This window comes from Pteropus medius, unplaced genomic scaffold (genome assembly GCF_902729225.1).
Source record: "Pteropus medius unplaced genomic scaffold, Ma_sr-lr_union100, whole genome shotgun sequence".
In the NCBI taxonomy this organism is placed as follows: domain Eukaryota; kingdom Metazoa; phylum Chordata; class Mammalia; order Chiroptera; family Pteropodidae; genus Pteropus; species Pteropus medius.
Genome location: NW_024352786.1, coordinates 7,241,915 through 7,264,035, shown reverse-complemented (window position 1 = coordinate 7,264,035; position 22,121 = coordinate 7,241,915). Strand labels below are relative to the sequence as shown.

General features: G+C 40.5%; 1 protein-coding gene and 1 long non-coding RNA gene across 2 annotated transcripts; one reads left to right on the top strand and one right to left on the bottom strand.

The window, feature by feature from the left end:
• Window positions 1-1,710: 1,710 nt before the first annotated feature.
• LOC120591244 (uncharacterized) lies at window positions 1,711-6,962 on the bottom strand. Its single transcript, XR_005649868.1, has 3 exons — window positions 6,436-6,962; window positions 4,685-4,783; window positions 1,711-2,020 (listed from the first exon to the last, which is right to left on the bottom strand). It is a non-coding gene; the product is annotated as an uncharacterized LOC120591244 (long non-coding RNA).
• A 149-nt stretch (window positions 6,963-7,111) lies between these two features.
• PLA2G12A (phospholipase A2 group XIIA) lies at window positions 7,112-21,371 on the top strand. Its single transcript, XM_039848838.1, has 4 exons — window positions 7,112-7,514; window positions 17,556-17,632; window positions 18,637-18,802; window positions 20,350-21,371. Exons 1-4 carry the CDS (start codon window positions 7,307-7,309, stop codon window positions 20,466-20,468), a joined length of 570 nt encoding a protein of 189 aa, XP_039704772.1. The 5' UTR covers window positions 7,112-7,306; the 3' UTR covers window positions 20,469-21,371.
• Window positions 21,372-22,121: the final 750 nt, after the last annotated feature.

Here is a 22,121-nt window from a genome sequence, read left to right as displayed (position 1 = left end):
CTTGTCCTGCCCACAGCGGCAGCAGACACAGTCGATCCCTGGGACACCACACTATTCCGCCTAGCCTGCTGCCTCCCTAGCTGCTGCCTCCCTAGCTGCTGCCTCCAGCCTCCTTCCCAGCTTCCTCCCACTGGTCCCTTCTCTCACTTTGCATTTTCCTGGTGATGTAATCTAGACTCAGCTATAAATCTCACCCACAGTCAAATGACTCACAGTTCCACATCTCCAGCCGTAACCCTCACTAAAACTCCGGACTAGTATATCTCATTGAGCACTTAACATTTCCACGTGGACATCTCATAACATTTCAAAAGAAGTGCAGCCACCCCAAAACTCTGCCCCTTCTTAAACCTGTTCCTGCCTCCTTAATAAACAGCACCGACATCCACTCAGGGTGACCCTGTGGACCCAATGTACAGCGGGCACCCAGTCTCTGCCACGTGACCCTGCTTTAGTCCCACTCGAGATATTGTTTTTTTCTGTTTGTCTACCTCTTCCATTACACTGTAAGGCATGTAAGAGGCAATGTGCTCCTTTTGTCTGCATCCCTAGCACTTGGTTCATTAAAGGTGCTCAGCAAATAAACATTAGTTGCTTTTATTATTTTTTTCAAAGCTCAGCTCTCACCATCCTGAAGCCAGAGGTGTATTTTTCACATAAATATAACCTTCATTCCTGGGGTTCAGCCCTGGATAAAGCCTAATTGTTTTATAATAGAAATGCCCATTTCTACATATACTCCAAAATCAGTTATTGCCCCAATTTTTTCCTTAAAATTTTTGTAAAATATCCATAAAAAATGTTACCATTTTAACCATATCGAAGTATATAGTTCAGTGGCCTTAAGTATATTCATTGTCGTGCATCCTTCTCCATCTCCAGAAATTTTTCATCTTCCCAAAATGAAACTCTGTGCCTATTAAACATTAAGTCCTCCCCATCCATGCTGCCCAGATGTTTAATTCCTTTTGTCCGTGAGTGCAGGAGAGTATCTGGTTATCTATGGCTGTATAAAAAAGAACTCCAAAATAGTCATTTAAATAATAAGTTTATTATTTTGCTCATGCATCTGGAGATTGACTGGACTCAGCAGGGCAGTCCTTCCACCCTCTCACACGGTTGCTGTCAGTCAGGAGTGAGGCAAGGGTCATCCTGAAGGCCTCTTCACTCATGTGTCTGGTGCCCGGGCTGGGAGGACTCAAACAACTGGGGTTTCTCAGATATCTTTCTAAATGTAGCCTTGGAAGTCATTTAGCCTTCCATCACAAAGACCTGACCGGGTTCAAGGGGAAGAGATGTAATTCATCTCTTAATGGGAGGGGTATCAAAGAATCTGTGGCATGTTTTAAAACCATCACCTGGCTTGACCCAGCAAATCTGGAACATGTGGCACTTTAGAAGAGATACGTATATGAGGCAAAACGAGGAAAGTACTAAGGGCGCAAGCTGGGAAACCCAGCATCCGGGGACACTCTCAGCTGATGCAGGAAGGAGTGGCATTGTGGTCTCTTGAAGGACCAACCCAGTTAACATAGTGACCTGGCCCTGGCAGTTTGGTGACAGAGTGGATCAGTGTTGGGGCCTGAAGTGAACAGCCAGCTTCTCTGTAGTGACTCCATGGGGCAGAGACCAGGAACCTGGCTCCAGGGTTCTCCCAGTTTAGAGGTCAGTCTGAGGGCTCCTAGTTGCAGACAACAGAAGCCAATCTCGTTGGTTTAACAAAAAAATAGATTTATTCAAAGGTACTATGTAGTTCACAAACTCTTCAGGAAAGCCAGAGAGCTGGAAGCGATGCATCTGGGAATAATGCTCAAAGACCACTGCCGGACTCCTCATCAGAGACTCCCATTGCCACTAGCTCGGGTCCCAGGCTCCATGTTCAGCTTGTCTGGGCACTGGACACTACTGCTTGACCCTCTGCCATCGCTGCTTCTGAGTTAGCATGATCTTTCCCGAAGGTGGTCAACTAACAGAGCTCACCAGATGTGGAGCTCTGCCATCATCTTCTTCTTAAACCTGGCTTTAAGATGTAAGATGGTGAGCTCTTACGAAGCTTTAAGCTTCGTAAGAGCTCACCATCTTACGAAGGAGACAAAAACATAAATTGTGCCACTGCACTCTGCCAAGTATACTTGTGAGGAAAACTCAAGGGAGACTCATAAATCAGCTTGAAGTGTCAAAGAAGGCTTCTTCAGAGCTTAATCTGAATTGTGGAAGAACTTTCCAGGCAGATGCCAATGCAAAGGCCCAGTGGCTTGAGGAGCCAACCACACAAGGGGATGAAAAGCAGATCAGTGAGACTGGAGCTGGGGAGGGACAAAAGGCCAGATCGGGGAGGGCCTCATGCCAAAAAGTTGGCACCACTGAAGGACTTTGGAAAGTTCACACTGGAGGCAAAGAGGAAGATGGATTGGAGGAGGGTGATTTGGAGTAGGGCAGATAGTCAAGAGACCATTGGAGTAATCCATATGAAAAATGATAAAGGCAGAAACTAACACAGGGGAACTTTAAAGAGAAGACATTGATTCTATATATGTTAAGGTATAAAATAGGACTGGGAACAGAAGAGATGATGGCACTAGGGAGAGAGATATGAATCTAGGATAATTCACAGGTTTTCTCTTGGATAATGATATAATTGGTGTTGCCATTGCAGAAATAAAGGGATAAGATGAATAGAAGTAGGTTTAGTTAAGGATATTTTGAAGCTGCCTTTGAGAGCCCAGGAAGGTGTATCACATATAGTAGGAAGTATGAAGCTGAAAAACAACCATAGGTTTGGAAGTAGCCAGAAACTCTATCTAGGGAAACCACAAACCTGAATTAATCCTGATGGTCGAAAACCCTGCAATCTCACCTAATTAGGTTTCTTTCCATCTTCTCCAGTGCTTCCTCTCTGTGTAGAAAGTGTCTTCCATTCTACCCACACATATCACTTGAAAGCCTCTGATTGCTATGGTCTGAATGTTTGTGTACCTCCCAAATTCATGTTGAAATCCTAATGACCACTGTGATCTGAGGAAGTGGGGTCTTTGGAAAGTGCTTATATCATGAATCCCTTATGAATGGGATTAGTGTCTTTATAAGACACTCCAAAGATCCCACGCTTTTCCCACCACGTGAGGATAAAGCAAAAAGTCAGTAGTCTGCAACTGGAAGAGGGCCCTCCCCAGAACCTAACCATGCAGTCGCCCTGATCTTGAACTTCCTGCTTACGGCACTGTGAGAAATAAACTTCTGTTGTTTATTTCTGCGGTGTTTTGTTATAGAAGCCCAAATGGCATAAGATGCTAATCAAATGTGCCTGATGAGAGCAGAGGGCCATTATCTTCAACATACCATGAAATCAACCCATAGTCAAGGATCTGTTGCAGCCATTCCTTGTCCTTCACTTCACCCCCCACCTCCCACCCTCAGCTTGAAAGCTATTCACGCCATTGATTTTTTTTTAAGCAGAGACTGGAACCTAGCACTTATTTCCCCTTAATTTGAGCCCGTTTTAGAAACTAACCTTCTAGCGTTAGCACTGGGCAAAGATTATCATGCCTGGAATTGTTTCACCACGTGGCATTTATTTTCATCACAATAACACTGCTGAGACCATTTAATGAGACAATGGAAAAGACAAACTAGAAACTGCCCTTATAATTTGTATTTTGTTGATTTTGTGTCATTTCAAATAATACAAAGGATTGCATAATACTCTAGTTTCCAAGCATTCTGAGTTAATATGTTAGAGTTGATAAATTTTGCATTCTACCTCATTACTATAATCATATTTCGCAATGTCCATGTACAGTGAAGAGACTATTAGGGGCTTCTAGAAGGGATATCTGACCGATTGTGCTTATAACTGTATAGAAGTTCTGTATAGAAGACAAAGCCTAGAGTCAGCTACCAGAAGATCCCATTCTAAGGCACTCATATCACTCAGACAAGGATCAGCACAATTAAAGCATATTTTATATCTTCGTAATTTTGTTTTGATAACACTATAATTGCTTTTCCCAATTCCTCTTCTTTTTTCCTCCTTTGACTACAATTGTGTTTTCTCCCCAGTACTCCATTGAAACTTCTCTTGTGAAGTTGACCAATAATCTCCATGTTACTAAATCCAGTGATCAATATCCAGGCCTCCTCTTCCTCCATGTCAGCTGACTCAATGGCTATGCCTTAGACACTCTGGAACACGGTCCTCTCCTGCTGCTCTGGCCACTCTCTCTCCTTCGTCGACCTCCTATGACCTCCTATGACTTAGACCTTGTTCTGCTTGTCTTTACATACTCACTTTTTAGAGGATCGCCTCTAGGCCCATGGCTTTAAAAATGATTTCTAGGCTGATGACTTCCAAATTTATTTCTAGCCCTTATCCCACCACTGAACTAGATTCAGAATAATCTCCTCAAACATGTCTTAATGTCCTAAAATTTCCCTGCAATCAGTTCCTTCTGGAATCCTCATTTCAGTAAGAACCCTATCTTTCTAATTGCTTAAGCCAAAACCTTAATGTGCCTGATTAATGTGCCTTAGTGTGCTTTAATGTCCTTGATTCCTCTTTTTCCCCTCATACACCATATTCAATCCATCGGTAAATTCCGTTGGCTCTATCAAGTTATATCCAAGATGTGACCACTTTTCACACCTCCACTGCTCCCTCCTGGGCCAAACCACGATAATGTCTTACCTGGTTTCTTATGTCCTAACTAGCTTCCTGGCTTCAGCTCCTGCCCATCCACACTCAAAGTATTTATAGACAAACCAGCCATTGCTCGCAGGAAAAGACCTAGAAGATAGCAATCAATAGTGTCTGCTACAATAATGACAGGTTTTGCTGATTACATGAAACTGCCAGTAAGGGAGGCTCTTTTCAAATATTTTATACTATTTAGGAAGAAAGGATGGAGGTGGATCATCTAGAAGGTATACAATTTGGTCATTAGGGCTGGCTTCATGGGCAGATGTGCAAGGCCCTGAACTCAGAAGGCTTCTACACTTGCTCTCCTGTCATCACCTTGACATTCTTCACAATTTTTGAACAAGGGGTCCTGCATTTTTATTTTGTACTGAACCTTGAAAATTATGTAGCTGGTCCTGTGGTCAATGCCAAATCCTGGTATCTAACCGTAGAAATTAAGAGGGAAAAGCAAATCTTGGAATTACTACAACAGAACAACAAACATCTGATTGACTATGAAGAACATGTGAAAATAAAACTTCAAATCTTGTTGTCTGGAAGGATGGTGGTTATTCCCAAGGGGAATACAGCAGAAAAGATTGTTTAGAGAAAAAGAGAACAGCTCTATCAGTTCAAGGAACTGAAGTTTGAGAATGTAATCCTTAAGGAGAGATGAGACACAGAAGACTGGGTCTGAGTGCTCGGAGCAGAGGTTGTAGTTAAGGTATAAGAAATTAGATGAGATCACCAATAAGCACATATATAAAGAAAAGGAAAAAAAGGAGAGGCCCTTGACTGAGGCCTAGAGCCAGGTCACCTACTTTGTCTTCCCTTTTGGGAGACTTATTCCCTACCAGGCGGTTTCTCAGAAGACTGAAAAGAACCAAGCCTGGATTGGGGGTTTGGGTAGTACAGCTAGGTGGGACCTCGAAGGTAATCTAGTCTAACATTCACATTTTAGAGATAAGAAAATCAGTACTCCTGAAAGCTAAAATAATAACAACAATAATACCAATAATAATTCTAAGTTCCTTTTCCCAAATATGTTGAAAGGTGCTGTCCAAAATAAAGAAAAAAAAAACCTTTGGCCTCTTGGGGCGGCAGAAAGAGGCTTTGCTTTGACTGAATACGGTCATATGACTTCTGTGCACCTCGACTCCTCCCTGAAAAAGGAGAGTAATACCGACCAGGCACATTTCTTCTCTTCCTCCACTTTGGTGCGTTTTCACTACAGCCTGAGGGAACCCGGCTGAAGGTCTGAAAACGACTAAAGCTGGGGCCTGGGGTTAGGCTGAGAGGAGGGGCGTCTTTTTCTAACTGACCCAAAGTCTGCATCCTTGTGAAGCAGTGGTGTTCTGAATGTGAGATCATGTATTCCAAGTGCTTGGCACAGAGTAAGCCCTCAATACAAAGGAATATAATACTTAAAGACTCTACACTGCACATTTATTATAAATTCATGAAGCTTGTAACAAACACAAATACCAAACTAGAATGTATCTGTAATTCTTATAGAAAGAACACACCTGTTGTTCCCAACATTTGCCGTTGATCCTTGCCCAGGATACTAAGATAACCAAATATTTATAGCTGTGGTGAAAGTTACTGCAATTGTTATTTAAGGATTCTGCACAGCGCTGGGCAAAAATAGAGAAACATCACTGGAGTTATTAAGTTACAAAATATTTTGAGAAGGAAAAGTGATTTCCATAAGATTTTTTAAAAACTGCAATCAAGTGAGAGTACTGCTTCTTCCTTACCAGGGAACAAAACATGGTTTTGTCAAACCATTCTCTTCTTCCAGAATTTCTAAACCAGCATCTAGCTCACGCTTGTGTCAGGCACCGCCTTGGCCTTGAGCTGACGTGTCTGAGCTTCCCTCTCCCGCGCCGTCACCGGTCCAGGAGGACCTGAAGACACGCGTGAGAAGGTGCGGTCCGGACTCCGCCCATGTCCCTCACAAAATGACTTTTTCAACCCGAAACTCAGCGGGACCACTCGCAGCTCTCTCTGCAAGGGGCCCCGGGGCTCATTCCTCCGACTAGGTGCACACCCAGATAAGCTTGTCCCTTGGGGTGGCTGGGCTGAACGCCAGCAGGTCAGATTAGCTCACAGGGGGTCTCCACCTGGCAGCTCCCTACAACCACCCGGAGGTACGCCTCCCGGGACTCACTTAATCAGCCTCCGGGGGGTACGGGGTCCTGCATGGAGATTAGTACGACAAGCTCAGGTAGCGCTTACCAGAGCCAGGGCGCAGGGGCTCCGAAAAGCGCTGCGCCACCGCGTGGGCGTGGAGGCGGCGGCCACCGCCGCGCGCTCGCGCCTCCCCGCGCCTCCCGGCGCCTCGCCCGCCCCCCTGCCCGCGCCTCGCCCGCCGCGCCCGCCCCTGACCGCACCTCCCCCGCGCCTCGCTCCGGCGCAGGCGCACAGGGGCGCCGCCTCCCGCGGGAGCGCAGTGACGGCAGCCAGGGCCCGCCCCCCAGCCGGGAAGGAGGCGTGGGCATGGAGCCGGCAGAGGCCGTACAGCTCGGACCCCGTGCTGTTGCTTAGGCGCACTGGGGGCTCCATAGGGGCGCGTCCGTCGCGCGGTTCCGGGATCGGCGGGGTCCGGTCCGTCCCGGCGCCGCGTTGATGGCCCTGCTCCCGCGGCCGGCGCTCGCTCTCCTCCTCCTGGTCCTGCCCGCCGTGCTCAGGTGCCAGGAGCAAGCCCAGCCCACCGACTGGAGGGCCACCCTGAAGACTATCCGGAACGGCGTTCACAAGATCGACACGTACCTGAACGCCGCCTTGGACCTCCTGGGAGGCGAGGACGGGCTCTGCCAGTATAAGTGCAGTGACGGTGAGCGGGTACCCGGCCTTCCGAGGCCCGCGCCTGCAGGGCTGCTGCTGGGGGGTTGAACGGAAGGCGTGGAGTGTGAGGTGCAAGGCAGACCTTCACTCTGTCATCTGGTCGTGGAGACACGTAACCACTGCTAGAATCTTGCCATTCTTGTGATTGAGCAACCAACTTGGTTACAAGTTGCACCTGTATTGTTAGAATGTGAGAGGTCGCCCGAGTATTTACTCTCTGTTCTGTTTCCATTGCTCCTAAATTATTTTTTTTGTTTGCGATTGCACGAAGTTGCCTAAGAACTTGGTGACGTACCCTTCATGGAAATAGAGTGGAATACAATGATTTTAGCGCCTTAAATAAGTAAGGCGCTAAAAGTACTGAGAGTTTTAGTCATGATGGCTTACCTTTCTCAAGAATTGATTTTACTTGTTTTTATGCAAGGCTTCAGAAAGTAGATTGCGACCTTTGTACAGACTTTTGGTGTACTCTATCGAGAAAGAGTTCTGATAATTCTAGAAAATTACTCTGTCAAGACTTGACAGTAATTTTATTTCCTTGGATATCAGTGATGCCTCCTCCTCATTGTTGGTTAACATTAATAAAATTGTTTTACTTTTTCATATTTTTTAATTTTAATTCTGTTCGAATTTGAGAACTTGTTAGGTGGCATTATTGGTCATAATAAACTCAGCATTTAGGGCAGAGATCTTTTCTTTTGAAGCATTTGACTTTTTTGAATATTTAAATATTTGAATAGTTCAGATAAAGTACTTGGGCTTCCCTTTGGAAATTGAAAATGCTAAGATAATACTTGGGAGATCATGTTTCTACTAAAAGACAAATTCTGGGCCTAGTTAATTTAATGCTTGGCAGCTCAGAATAATAGGGAACTCAATGACTTTAATGGTGAAACCAGATTGTATGTAGGTGAAATTTAAAAGAAGTCTGTATCATGTAAAACTCCAATGCCACCTGGTGCCTGTTGTAATTCTCAAAATAATTTCTAGTTTTATGTTAATGGAGTTAAAGAATGAACTGTATCTTATGTGCTATAAAGTTCTATATATTTCATTCCTTCTTAAATTTATGCCTAAATGCTACCACCGGTATGCAATCAGGAAGGATGTTTTTGTTCTTGTAGAGTTTGTTAGAAGGAATAAATGTTTAGAAGACAAAATGGTTGCCTTTCCTGAGGCAGATGTCATAGTTTTATTTAGTCATCCCCATTAATTAGAAAAATATTTGAGTGCCTGTTGTGTGTTAGGTGTTCTACCAACTGGAGATTCAGCAGTGAACAAAACAGACAAAATTCCATGGAGCTTACATTCTGGCAGAATGTCCATGGAGCTTACATTCTGGCAGAGAGAGACAGTCAGTAAACTAATGAACAAGTAAAATAAGCCAAATATGCAGTGTATTTATGTTTAAGATATGCCAGTGCTTCAAGAACAGTAGGGCAGAGAGAATAGCCAGGTTGGAAGGTAGTTTACTCTTTAAATAGGTTGTTCAGGGAAAGCTTCACTGATAAGATAATATTTGAGAAGAAATTGGAAAATGGAGAAGGGGGAACTCTGATGATCTAGGGGAAGAACACTCCAGGCAGAGGAACAGAACAGCAAGTGTAAAGCACCTGAGGAGAAAGGCGGTCAAGGATGATTTGGAAGGTTTTGGCCTGAGCCAGAAAGATGTTGTTGCCATTAACAGAGATAGGAAAACTTGGAAGGAGCAGTCTTCATAACCTTATTATGAGTCAAGGGTTCTAGAGTTTGTTTATATTTAAAATAGCTCTGAAGTTGAATGAATACTATTCTTATTAAAAAGATTATTTTAATCTTTCCTTTTACTAAATCCTTTTTATCTTCCGCAAGCATAACTGAATTTACCATTTGAGATTTAGAACAAGGTCTCCAGCATAAAAACAAATGAAGGTGAGAATTTAGGAAATGATATGCTTCAGTGAGAATCCTTTTGTGGCTTGCTAAGTACTGTCTGCATAGGACTGTGGTTCCAAGCCACCAAGTTGATAATTCCAACATAATGTTCTTTAATTACTATTACTCGAGAAGTCTCCTTGGAACACTGTTTCAATCTTTCCTACATTTCGGAATGCAAGTGACCAAAATCAGAACCAAACAAATAGATAAATCCAAAAGCTAGAGGAGCATGGTGTTAAGAGGTGTTTAATAGTTGCAATAAAGAGGTCAAGGGTGCTTTTTAAAAAAGACCTACTGGGCGGACGGGAGAGGGTGGTCAGATTAAAGGGCACAGACTCCTTACATTGTTACCCTTGCTTTATAGAAAGGACTGGCATTCTGGAGACTTGCTCCCTTCTGGCCATCCTCCCTCGGGTGGGAACAAGGCTTTATTGAGAATGAAGTAACATCATGTAGGGGAACAAATGTGATGGTAGCTATTTTTTCTTTTTTCTCCCTGATATAAAAGAAGATTTGAGGAAAACTTTCCAATCTCCTTTGAAAAATAGAAAACAAAATTGGCTTGTAAAATGTTTTTACAGTTATGAATGTCACTAATATATTCAGTGGTTTATGTTTTAACAGGATCCCTTTGGCCGTTATACTGAGAATAAAAAGGGGTCAAAGGAGGTAGAAGAGCAAGAATGGAGGCTGAGTGACAGGTGTGGGAATTCAGACAGAAGATAGTGGTGGTTTTATCCAGGATGGTAGCAACAAAGGTAGTGAAAAGTTGAATTTTGGACATATTTTGAAGGAAGGGCCTAAAGGATTTGCTGATGGCTTGGAAGGAGGGTGTGGGTAGTCAAAAATAGTTCCATGTCTGATCTCAGAAGCTAAGCAGGATTGGGCCTGGTTAGTACTTGGATGGGAGACCACCGAGGAAGACCAGGTGCTGTAGGTGTGAAAAATAAAATAAAATAAAAAATAAGGGATTGTAAACTGATAAGGTCCTTGCAATCTGTGAGGTCAACCAAGGGTCGCCTCGCCTATAAATGAATGAATGAATGAATGAATGAATGAATGAACTGACAAGGTCCTTACAATCTGTGAGGAGTCAGCAAGATTAGCCTAAGCCTACAATAAATGAATGAATGAATGAATAGAATGAACTGACAAGGTCATACAATCTGTGAGAGTCAACCAAAGATTTGCCTAAGCCTATAAATGAATAGATGAATAAATGAACTGACAAGGTCCTTGCCCGCAATCTGTGAGGTCAACCAAAGGGGTCATACTAGCCATCAAATGAATGAATGAATGAATGAATGAACTGACAAGGTCCTTGCAATCTGTGAGGTCAACAGGGTTGCCTAAGCCTATCATCGAATGATAGACCGTGAACTGACAAGGTCTTTGCAATCTGTGAGGTCAACCAAGGGTCGCCTCGCCTATAAATAAATGAATGAATGAACGAACGAATAAAATATATCTATTTTTAAAAAATAGTTCCAAAGTTTTTGGCTTGAATAATTGGAAGGATGGAGCATGGGGAAAACCATGGAAAAAACAGTTTTGGGGTCATTAGGAAAAATAATAGCATATTTGTATGCTTTTGAGAATAATTCAGTAGAGAGTAAAAACACTGATGAAAGCGAGGAGGGAGAATTATTGGAGTCATGTCCTTAGGTAAGTAAGAAGAGTGGGTTCTAGTTCATAAAGAGAGACTGGCCAAGAGCACAGATGGCATATTCCTGTTAATAGGAACACAGAGGATACGGGCACAGATGCTGGATAGGTAAGTAGATATTCAAGTTTTCTTCCCATTGCCTCGGTTTTCTCAGTGAAGTAGGAATCAAGGTCATCAGCTGAGAGAGAAGATGGGAATGGAAGTGTTGGAGATTTGAGGAAAATAGGAAAGTGAATGGACTGGAAAAATAAAGTAGCCTAAGAGCCCTATGAAGATTAATAATCATGAATTTAAAGTCTCAGGTGTTTGGGAAAGCAGGCTGAGATTCTCCTCTGTGTTTTCTACAGAACACAGTAATAATATCTGTGTGACCCAACAGCCTTCTCCTTATGCTTCTCATCTGCTTCAGTGGCTTTCAGGGAAAGGAACTGGTCTGTTTGGAAATTAAGAAAAATATGTGGAAAAGAACTATTATTGTCTCAGTCCAGGCAGATCTTCGGATTTCAGCTGTCTGTGCAGTTGATAAAGCATCAAGAGCTGAACAGTTGCTTAAGTAAAAAAGTATAATCAGTGATTAATATTTCCATGTAGTTGTGCTAAGTGGATTTGTTTTGTTTTTAAAATTATTCTTCCCATCTCATTTTTTCCCTGAGCTTTCTGTATCTGCTTACAAATTTTAGGGGACCGTGTCCCCAGTACATGATAGCTTTGGTGTGACACTGATGTTGTTTCTTCTATTATTGAGTTTTTGCTTGCTTTGTATATAGTCTGCTCAGGCTGCCATAACAAAATACCATAGACTGGGTGAATTAAACAACAAGAAAGCATTTCTTACAGTTCTGGAGGCTGGAAAAGCTTAGATCAAGGTTTGGCCAACCCTGTTCTGTGTTCCTGGCTTGCAGGCAGCTGCCTTCTTGCTATAGGGCTCGGGTGTCTCTTAAAAAGGTGCTAATCCCATCATGAGGTCCTTACTCTCATGACCTCATCTAAACCTAAGTACCTTCCAAAAGCCCCATCACCAACTACGTTAGGGGTTAAGCTTCAATGTATGAATTTGGCAGGGACACAGTTCAGTTCACAGCACTTTGTAAAAACTGCAACCAGTAGAAATGCGATTCTTTTTATGTTCAGCAGCTTATAATACCATTATAATATTTAAAATGATATTAATACATTTGTAATTTTAACATTTAAAATGATATTAATGTTTTAATTAAATGATATTAATATTAATAATTTTGGTATCTGTAATCAATTTACTCTTTGATAAAAAGCTTTCTATATAACTTGTCTGGTTTAGAAATAATTATTTCAATTTAAAGGTGAATTTAGAACATCAAAACACTTTAAAATGTTTCAGGAAACTAGTTACTTCCCAGTTTCGGGGGGGCAGGGTTAGTTGTTTTGTTGTTGTTTGTTTGCTTTTGCTGTAGATAAAGAGTATTTTAATTTCAGCAAGGAAAGTTTCCCATTTTTTCACCCAGAAATTTCTTGGGTGCCCACTACATGCATCTTCTAGTTGAGCAAGACAGAGTTCCTGTCCTCATGGAAACTGACTGATTGTGTTTTTTGATCGTTAAATGTTAGAAAGAAGAATAAAACCAACCAAGGTGTAGGGAATGTGTATGGAAGGGAAGGGGCACTGTTTTAGGTGGAGTGAGCAGGGAAAGCCTCTCTGAGGAAGTGACATTAGCAGGTTCCTTCAAAAGAAAAATGGAAACACATGCCCCCTTTGCTGCTACTTATACTGGGGAGCCAATGTACCAGCATTATTTCATGGTATTATTATCCAGTATTTCACACATATAGTAGAACTTGGTTCTCTATTATTCCATTTTACCTACTTCTCTCCTTAGGGAAGTTTTAAGCACTAGCTCTGTTTGAGACAACCACCTCCTCTGTTCTAATGCCTTTTTGCCAGCTAATTTTCTCTGTACTGTCTCTGTTCCTTTTTATTCTCTTAGTGGGCATGTTTTGTTTTGTTTTGTTTGTTTTTCCTGACTTCATTTACTTTTGGTTTTTCTCCCATTCAAAGGTAACTATCTTTTACAAGATGAGAAAATATCTACATATATTAATATATATGTATGCACACATATGTATGTTATCACTATCATTACACACATCAAAATGTGTTTCTATAGACTCAAAATTGAAGAAGTATGTGGACTTATATAAAATACAAGGGAAGGAAGAATAGAAGTGCTGCTGTTGTATGAATATACTACATTGAGGGAAGTACTTTCCTGGTTAGAAAAAAAAAACGTGGACACTTGAGAAGAGATTAAAAACCTATATGCCTTTAAAACTCTAGGCCCACATCACCTGTCTAAGGGTGACCAACTCTGATCCTTATGGAGAAGTGATAGGTGCCAGAAATCTGGAGACAGGCAGAGGCGAACCTACAGGGTACCCAAAGAGTTGGAAACGAGATAAACAATATTAGTTACATTTTTCAGTAATGTGTACTTTATGTGTTACGTAAACCTCTAGCCACTGTTTTACGTGATATATTTCTAAATTTAAAACAATGAGTCTAATCGTTAACCTGAAAAATACATACAGTAAGTACACTATTTTTCCTGTTTCCAGACTTTTTGAAAACCTTTTGGCATATTTATTGTGCTTTTTTTCAGATTAAAAATTTGACCCATTGCTTAATGTCTGTTGCTGCACGTTTCTCAACATTTTAAATAGTTGATTGTTAAAACCCCTGACGAGAGAGAGTTTCTTGATGAAGCTTCCAGGAGCTAGAATGGCTTCCCCAAGAAAATAATGCACATCAAGCCTCCCTCCCTTTCAAGTGAAGAGGTTTCCTAGTGTGGTAGGACAAAAAAACAAACGGTAGATCAATGCCTAGTTTCTCATGATACTCTTATGAGAAATGTAGGCTGGATAAAACTTGATTTAGGTGAAGTCACAACTGGTTGTTCTACCCAAAGTGTTGGGTTAATGACTTCATGGCTGCTTGTACAGAGGGCTCATCTATAACAGAGTCATGCAGACCTCAGTCCTGGTTAATATCTATGTCTCAAGTTTGTGAGTATCTGGGCAGTATTCACACTGGGTGAATAGCTCTAGATTTAAAATATGCTGAACAGTCCTGAATGATGAACTTAAACTAACAAGAAAGAATTTTACAATCTAGTATTTAGACTCAAAAAAAAGTGCTGAGCCTCTAGCCGTAAAAGTTCATTTTAGAAAGAACTGATTTTTTTTTTCCTACTGTGTAACATATCTTAGCACTGAGACACAGCTGAAACATGCTAACTATCCTAGGCTATATTAATACAAGTACTTTATCCACCTCAAAATAGGCCCAAACCTAGTGGTGTTCAGTCTGGGTGCCACGTTTTAAAGAGATGTGGCCAGCTGGAAGTGATCAGTCTTTAGAGGCTGATGAATGCTCACCAAACTCAAAAGAGACTGAAGGATAAACAGTAGTACCCGTTTATCTGTTTATAATAAATATTATATCTGCCATGGGTATTAGCCTTCCAAGGCTTCTGCTCATTCATTCATTCATTCATTCATTCATCTGCAAATATTTCTTAAGAATCTAACCATATGCCAGGCACTGTTCTAGATGTTGGGAATACAAAACAGACAAAAATTCCTGCCCTCAAGGAGTTTATATTTTAGTATTATAGAGACAGATAATAAACTAAGTAAGTAGAGTAGTGATACAGAATATTAGAAGGTCATAATGTGCTACAAATGATATGGTCAGAGAAAGCCTTGCTGAGAAGGCAAAGGACTAACTGTGGACATAGCAAAAGGAAGAGCATCCACATAGAGGAACAGCAAGTTCAGTGGCACCTGGAGTGTTCATGGAACAGCCAAAAGGTCAGATGTGATGAAGTAAGGAAGAGAGTAAGAGAATAGTAAGGACGTGAGGTCAGAGGAGTCAGGGTGGGGTGGGGCAGATGACATAGGGCTCATAGACACTGAAAGGACTTTGGCTTTTATTAATATGATGTGAAGCCATTGGTGGGGTTTTGGCAGAGGAAAAACTCGATTTAATTAATATATTTTAATAGAATCACTCAGGTTAATTGTTGAGATTGGACTACAGCTGGAAGTGGGGTGAAGTGGGGAAACCAAAGCAGGGAGACACGTTCGGAGGTTACGGCAATTGTCCAGGGTGGCTTAGAGCAGGATGGTAGCAGTGGAGGTGGTAAGAAGTGGTTCGACTTCGAATGTTTTCAAGGTCAACAGTACATTCTGTTGAATTGGATATAGGAACGAAGAAAATGAGAGAGTCAAAGATGGGTAAGGTTTTTTTTCTCTGAGCACCTGGAAGGATGGAGTTGCTATTACCTGAGAAGAGAGAACTGTGCAAGGAGCAGATTTTGGGGGTGAATATCGAGAGAGGTATATCTTAAGTTTGAGGTGCCCATTAGACATCTAAGTGATTAGTATATCCTCCCTCAGTACACCCTTTTAAGTGGAAAGCCAAATTGTAAACAGTTTTCTTAAGAATGAAGAACTAAAAGGAGGAGTTGAAGGGTCACAGTGACTCCTCTGTGAAAGTCTCAGACATCTACTTTCATCTTCCAAGGGCTCAGAAACAACCCTTCTTGGATGGCGCTGGAGAAATAAGACCAACTTCTGTCATTGGCGTCTCCTTTTCTAGATCATCATAACCACTCCTTTCGTGCATATTGTTCTTCAGACTGGGTGGAGCAGGCTAAAACTTCATATTTTCATGAGGTTATACATGCTCGAGGCTCTACTCAGCTCAGCTGAGCATGAGAGTCTTAGCAACACACTTAAACCAACTTTAGATCATTTCTTTGAGTGGTTTACTTACCTTGATGGCTGATTACTAGAAGGGTTGCTTTTTTCTCTCCTCACTTTATTCCTGGAAGGTAAACTTATCTTTATTTAAGTCTTCTAGTAATAAATGTTACTTGAATGAAAGTTGGTGGAATACTTGTGTCTGTCCCAAATATCCGTCTATGGGGTGGTATTTGGAATAACGGGATATTTTATTTTTAGAAGTAAAGTTAGATGGTAGGTCTAAATGTTTGAAAGGATTACCGTGTAAAATAAGGAACTGGCTTGTTGTGTGTTCCCCAGGGGACAGAGGGTTGCTCACCAGTACAATTTATAGGAAAACAATGAAGTTGACAGTGCCATTCTACCATGGAACGGGCTTTTTCTTGATACTTTAGAAGGACTGTGGGGAACATTCAAAGAGGAAGTAGGTGTGTATTCTATATGTTGAAGTGAGGAGAGATTTCTGAAGTACCTTCTGACATTTAAGATTGATAATAATGCCACCATTCACCTTGTCACTGAACCTTTAGTGCTATTTGGGAGAGTATAGCCAGAGTAGTATAGCTCGCAGGCTGTCTTTATTCCTGACCTTCCTCAGCTGGCAAAGCAGTATATTTGTGAAATGGTCGGCTGGAGTTTGGGGTAGAATGTGTAGTCCTGTAATGTCTTATAATGGTAATTAAGGTAGAGCAGACCCCTTTATCTGTGGTTTCGCGTTCCACGATTTCAGTTATCCTCGATCAACCACTGTCTGAAAATATTAAATGGAAAATACCAGAAATAAACAATTTGTAAGTTTTCAATTGCACGCCATTCCGAGTACCACACTTTATCTCTTCACGTAGGCATTGTATCATCTCACATCACAAGGGCGAGTACAGTATAGTAAGATATTTTGAGAGACAAACCACATTCATATAACTTTTATTACAGCATAGTTATAATAGTTATATTGTCCTATTTTATTATTAGTTATTGTTAATCTCTTACTGTGTTTAATTTATAAATTAAACCTTATCATAGGTATGTATGTGTAAGAAAAGCCATAGTATATATAAGGTTCAGTACTATCTGTGGTTTCAGTCATCCACTGGGGGTCTTGGAACATACCCTCTGCAGATGAGGGGGGCTCCTGTAATTAAATGTCATCAGATAACCTTGTCTTCCTTAGCTTTAGGCTGTAGCTTAGTAAACTGGTTAGTTAATGGTTATTGAGATTCGTGTGCCATGGAGCATTGGCTGAAGGTTAGAAAGATACAGTTCTTGCCCTATAGGTTTTAACCTAAAAATATACATGTTAGAATGGAAAGGAAAACAGGTGGATTTCTTTTGTACATATGGACCGAGTCTGGCCTATAATCTGTGAAATCTCCAGAAATCCATAATAAACTTTTGTATGTTTTGTATGGTACAGGCTTACAAATAAAATTACATTTTATGAACCACCATATATGTGTATATATATACACTTGTACATATTCCACTGCAGGAGAATTAAAAATTAGGTAGACAAGTTAGCATTCTAAAGCTCATTAGAATAAAGGCATCTTCATTCATGCCAGCATCCAAATATTATGTATTTCCAAGTCTAGCACATTGTAGACCTTTTTGCATATGTATTTTATATATTTGAAAATTAATTATGATGCCATTTATATTTTATAGGATCTAAGCCTTTCCCACGTTATGGTTATAAACCCTCCCCGCCGAATGGATGTGGCTCTCCACTGTTTGGTGTTCATGTAAATATTATTTTTATTTGATAAGTTTTATGATTGGTAGGCTGTGTAATACTCTTAATAATGCAAGACTCAGTGTGTTCTCAGGTTCACAAATAAATTTGCTTGTTGTAATAGTGATCAGGTTTATTTTATTCTTTTATAGCCAAAACAAACACATTTAATAAATTCTAACAAAACTAAATGTAGTAAAATTCATGTTTTATTTTTTAATCTTGTAGGTTAATACCATTTAAATATTTCTTCATGTCACAAATATAGTTTAAAAGTTTGGAGTATAGAAGTAGTACTACTTAAGATGAAAATGTATAGATGAGGCATAAAATTTTCTATATTAAAACTAGGCAAAGTGGGATAGCTATGTTTGTGATACCGAGGCTGGACCTAAGCCAAGTATTATGGGAGGAAAAATGTTTATGAGAGTTATTCCTACATATAAGGGTTTTGCATATAAAGTTATTTAGAATAGTAAGATAAATTATAGATTCGAAGGAATGGTATCTTTAGGGAATGGATGAACATTTAAAGATTAAACCACAAAAACAACAAAGAAAATTTGAGTTGTAGGAGCTTAAAATTTTTTAGTAACATTTCATTTTATTGGGGGAAGAGGTACAAAATACCTTGGAATATCCAAAAATTATACTTGCCTAGCCCCTGGATGAATCTTTTAATGCTGTTAGCCTTCCTTTCTGTTTTTAAAACTATGTTTTGTGTTTTGGGCAATTAGAAGCTGTGTTTGTTACCAGTAAGTAACTGAATATTCTAACATTGTGAAATAGGGAGCTTTAAGGCTTGGCTGAGAGGGAGGTTACAGAGTAACGTGGGTGGATGCAATAACAGTCATGGAGAGATGTATAACATAGGAAACATTTGTAGGCAGAAACAAATTTTAGAAATTTTCTACACTGCAGTCATTGTCATTGATTTCTCAGTCTATTTAAATGTAGAACTTCAGCAGAGTTTTGATTTTCATCAACAATAACCTACCCAAATGCCTCTTTCAGCTTAACATTGGCATTCCTTCCCTGACAAAGTGCTGCAACCACCACGACAGATGCTATGAGACCTGTGGCAAAAGCAAGAACGACTGTGACGAGGAGTTCCAGTCCTGCCTCTCCAAGATCTGCCGAGAGGTGCAGAAAACACTAGGACTCGCTCAGCATGTTCAGGGTGAGGATGGCCTGGCGGAATGGGGATGAGTGCAGTTTGTAAAGTTTAATCGAGTGCTTTATGTTTTAGTACAGGATTTACCAATAGAAATCTTTCCCTCTGTATTACCTTATCTATATGGAGGTGTGTACAGCCTCTTCAGTTTTCTGAGTCGAGTCAATGATTTTGGACTCTGAAATGATTTCTAGTCATAGAAGCAAAAGTGTTAGGAAACCTGGGGAAAAAGGTATGCGAGGCAGAGAATTCATCCAAGATCTTGTGCCCTGTAGTGTATCTCTGATTATCCAGAGCCTAAAGTTTGAAACTCTGGATCTAGTGAATTAAGAGTAGAGCGTATTGGATTTGGAATAGGAAGTTTTAGAAAATTTATCTCAAGCCTGTATCTTCATATGTTTCTGTGTCAGGAGGGTCCCCAAAACTGCCCCCGGGTTCAGTGATTTGCTAGGAGGGCGCACAGGACTTAGCATATAGTCATACTCACGATGATGATGATTACAGCAAAGGGATGGGATACACAGCAAAGTCAGCAGAGGGAAAAGGTGCGTCACTGCATTCATTTATAAATGAGAGTGAGAATACTCATTTCCAAGAGTTGTTATAAGGGTAAAATTAGATATTTGTGGACACATGCACATCACAGTACAAATACTATCAGTTACAAGATTTCTTTACTATCAAGCCAAAGAATGTACCATACACTGAAATCAGAAAAAAGCAATGAGAAGGGGCATGAAAGAAGATTCACTTTCTGTAACAGATTGTGCTGGATACTTTAGACGTGTTTTCATTGATGTTTACAAAAACCCGAAGAAGTAGGTGGTTATACCCATTCTTCAAGGAAGAAAACTAAGGTTCAGAAAGAAGTAACTTGCCCCAAGTTACACACTTCTGACTGTAAAACTTGTGTTCTGTCCACTACAGTATTCCCCAAATAGTCTCATAGGTCTGATTCTGAAAGCCTAGTAATAACTGTCAAGGAAGAAATCTCTGCTCCAGGTGAAGCTTGAACTCACGACTTCTTGCATGCTTTCGGCTAAGTAAACTCGTTGTCCAGCTGAAGCATAGTTGATATATTTCCTGTTTTCTGATCTGAGGTCATGCTAATGTAGCTAAATGGTGAAACCAATTCTGCTGCAATCTTTTATTTAATAGATTAAATAAAGGAACACAATCATCATTGGTTGTGTTCCTTAATGGCACAGTCTTTTGGAGAACTTTGATACTGTCAAAATTTTTGTAATGAAAAGTTTCTTAACATGAATACTTGAAACCAGAAGTATTTGGACACTAAAAGCCACTCTGTGCTATGTCTCCATAAGTGTTATGTATTAAAATAAGCTCACCTGGGTGTTCCAGGTTTCTTAGAATAAGAAACATGCACACTACTGGTTCGCAAGGGTTTGGCATGAATTCCACCTAACACGTTTCAGTACCCACCAAAGATGGGGCTGACACTATGATGTATATGTACACTAACGTGTAATAAGTGTGAAGAGAGTGATGCTTTGCAGACGCCCCCACAGTAATGGCACTTTCTTACTTTGCAGCATGTGAAACAACAGTGGAGCTCTTGTTCGACAGTGTTATACATTTAGGCTGCAAACCATACCTGGACAGCCAACGAGCTGCATGTAGGTGTCGCTACGAAGAAAAAACTGATCTTTAAGGAGCTGCTAGCGGGTGGTGACAGCAGTTGAGGATGGAAGAACATGACCTTTGGTGAAGAACTAATGTTTTTACAGTATAAGGCTGCTTTATTTTTGTGAAAGGATTATTTTAAGACTTTCTCTTGACATTAAAACTTCAAACTAAAGAAAAAGCAGGATGTTTATGTTCCTGGATGTTGCTGCCTTATGACCAATGTCACAGAGAGGTGCATGTTAAGGGGAAAATCTTTTTTTAAAAGAAAGAGTCTGTAACTTTATTTTCACAGCCGTATTTATAAAGTAAACGAGGTCAAATGTAAAATGTAAAATTCATTATAAGGTTTGTTCAACATATCTTATTTGGAAATATGGGAAGATCTTCACTCAGAAGTATATTTGTTTACTATAAAATTTTAAATATACATTTATGCCAGGACGGATCTGACTTTATTTTTTCTTTGTTTTAATTAACACAAAATATGATGTTTTTCTGTAGCCAATTGAGTGTATGAACAAGTCACACTTCTGTTAATGACAGGACTAGTTACGAGGACAAGGTTTCCATGGCTGTTTCTGTTGTAAAATTGGAACCATCAGCTAGTGACATCTAAGGATATCTAGGTATTATGTAATGTGCCTAAAAGGTGACATGAACAAAATTCAAAAGCATAGCCGCTCCCATTTTATGAACCACTCATAAGACAAGTGTTGTATTTTGTTATGACCTTTGCCTAAATTGGAGAAAAGGTGGATTTAATGAGACAAATGAAAAGTTGTTTAACATACACATCAGCATTATATGCTGTTGTGCTTTGGTGTTTTTTTTCCCCTAGTCCTTGCTCCTCATAGATTCTGGGATATTTTGAAAAGACTGTAACCTTTTACTCATAGTGGTCTTAATAAAAATTGTTCTTGATATTGTTTTTTGGTTGTTTTTTTTTTTTTAAGTCTTTAACAGTGGGGTCAAAAGGAATGGAAAAGCAAGATACAAAGAACTATCTTTTATAGCTCTCTCTTTCACATTAAAAATTATTAACAGATATTTAATAGCAAGTCCCAGAAACTCGACTGCCTCTGAAAATGTTGAGTGTTGAAAGCTTATCAACTCCTCGGAAAGCTCAGCTATGTTCCTCTACTGCTCTTTGCTCACCACTGGCTGCTGACTTTCCCGAGCCCGGAATCCCAAGCCATACGTATCTTTTGGGTAAACGATGGCCAAAGTTATTAAGGTAAACCGCTTGGAAAGTCAGAGACCACCAGGAGAAGTGGTTCTTTTTAAGTCACCACAGGCAGAATTGAGCAGAAAGAAAAAGATGTTCTGGAGAAAGGGCCACATTCGTACATTCGTAACTCTAAGTAGAGCTGGTCCTCAAATACCATTTCATTCAACGTCACTGATGAGATGCCCTGGGAACTTAACTCGTTTCTATCAATTAGCCCATGGTAAAATTGGTTTCATTTTACTCCTTTTCATTTAAAATTGCATAACCTACAGATGTTAAGTGAGGACTTATTGTGTGTCATTGCTGAGAGCCTAACAGCTTCCCAAACCGAGAAGGTGGCAGCTGTTCTGCTAAGAATTGTTTCCTGTATTAGATGAGGCAGGTATATCTATCTATCCCTTGTGGCTGAGTGGGCTCCAATTTAAATGTTTGGAACTCTTAAACTTTTCA

Bases quoted from the DNA above. Each gene is read 5' to 3' on its own strand.
- PLA2G12A (XM_039848838.1), top strand. From the start codon at position 7,307: ATGGCCCTGCTCCCGCGGCCGGCGCTCGCTCTCCTCCTCCTGGTCCTG. The intron at 17,633-18,636 runs GTAAATATTATT...TGCCTCTTTCAG, and splicing joins CTCCACTGTTTGGTGTTCAT to CTTAACATTGGCATTCCTTC. The intron at 18,803-20,349 runs GTGAGGATGGCC...CTTACTTTGCAG, and splicing joins ACTCGCTCAGCATGTTCAGG to CATGTGAAACAACAGTGGAG.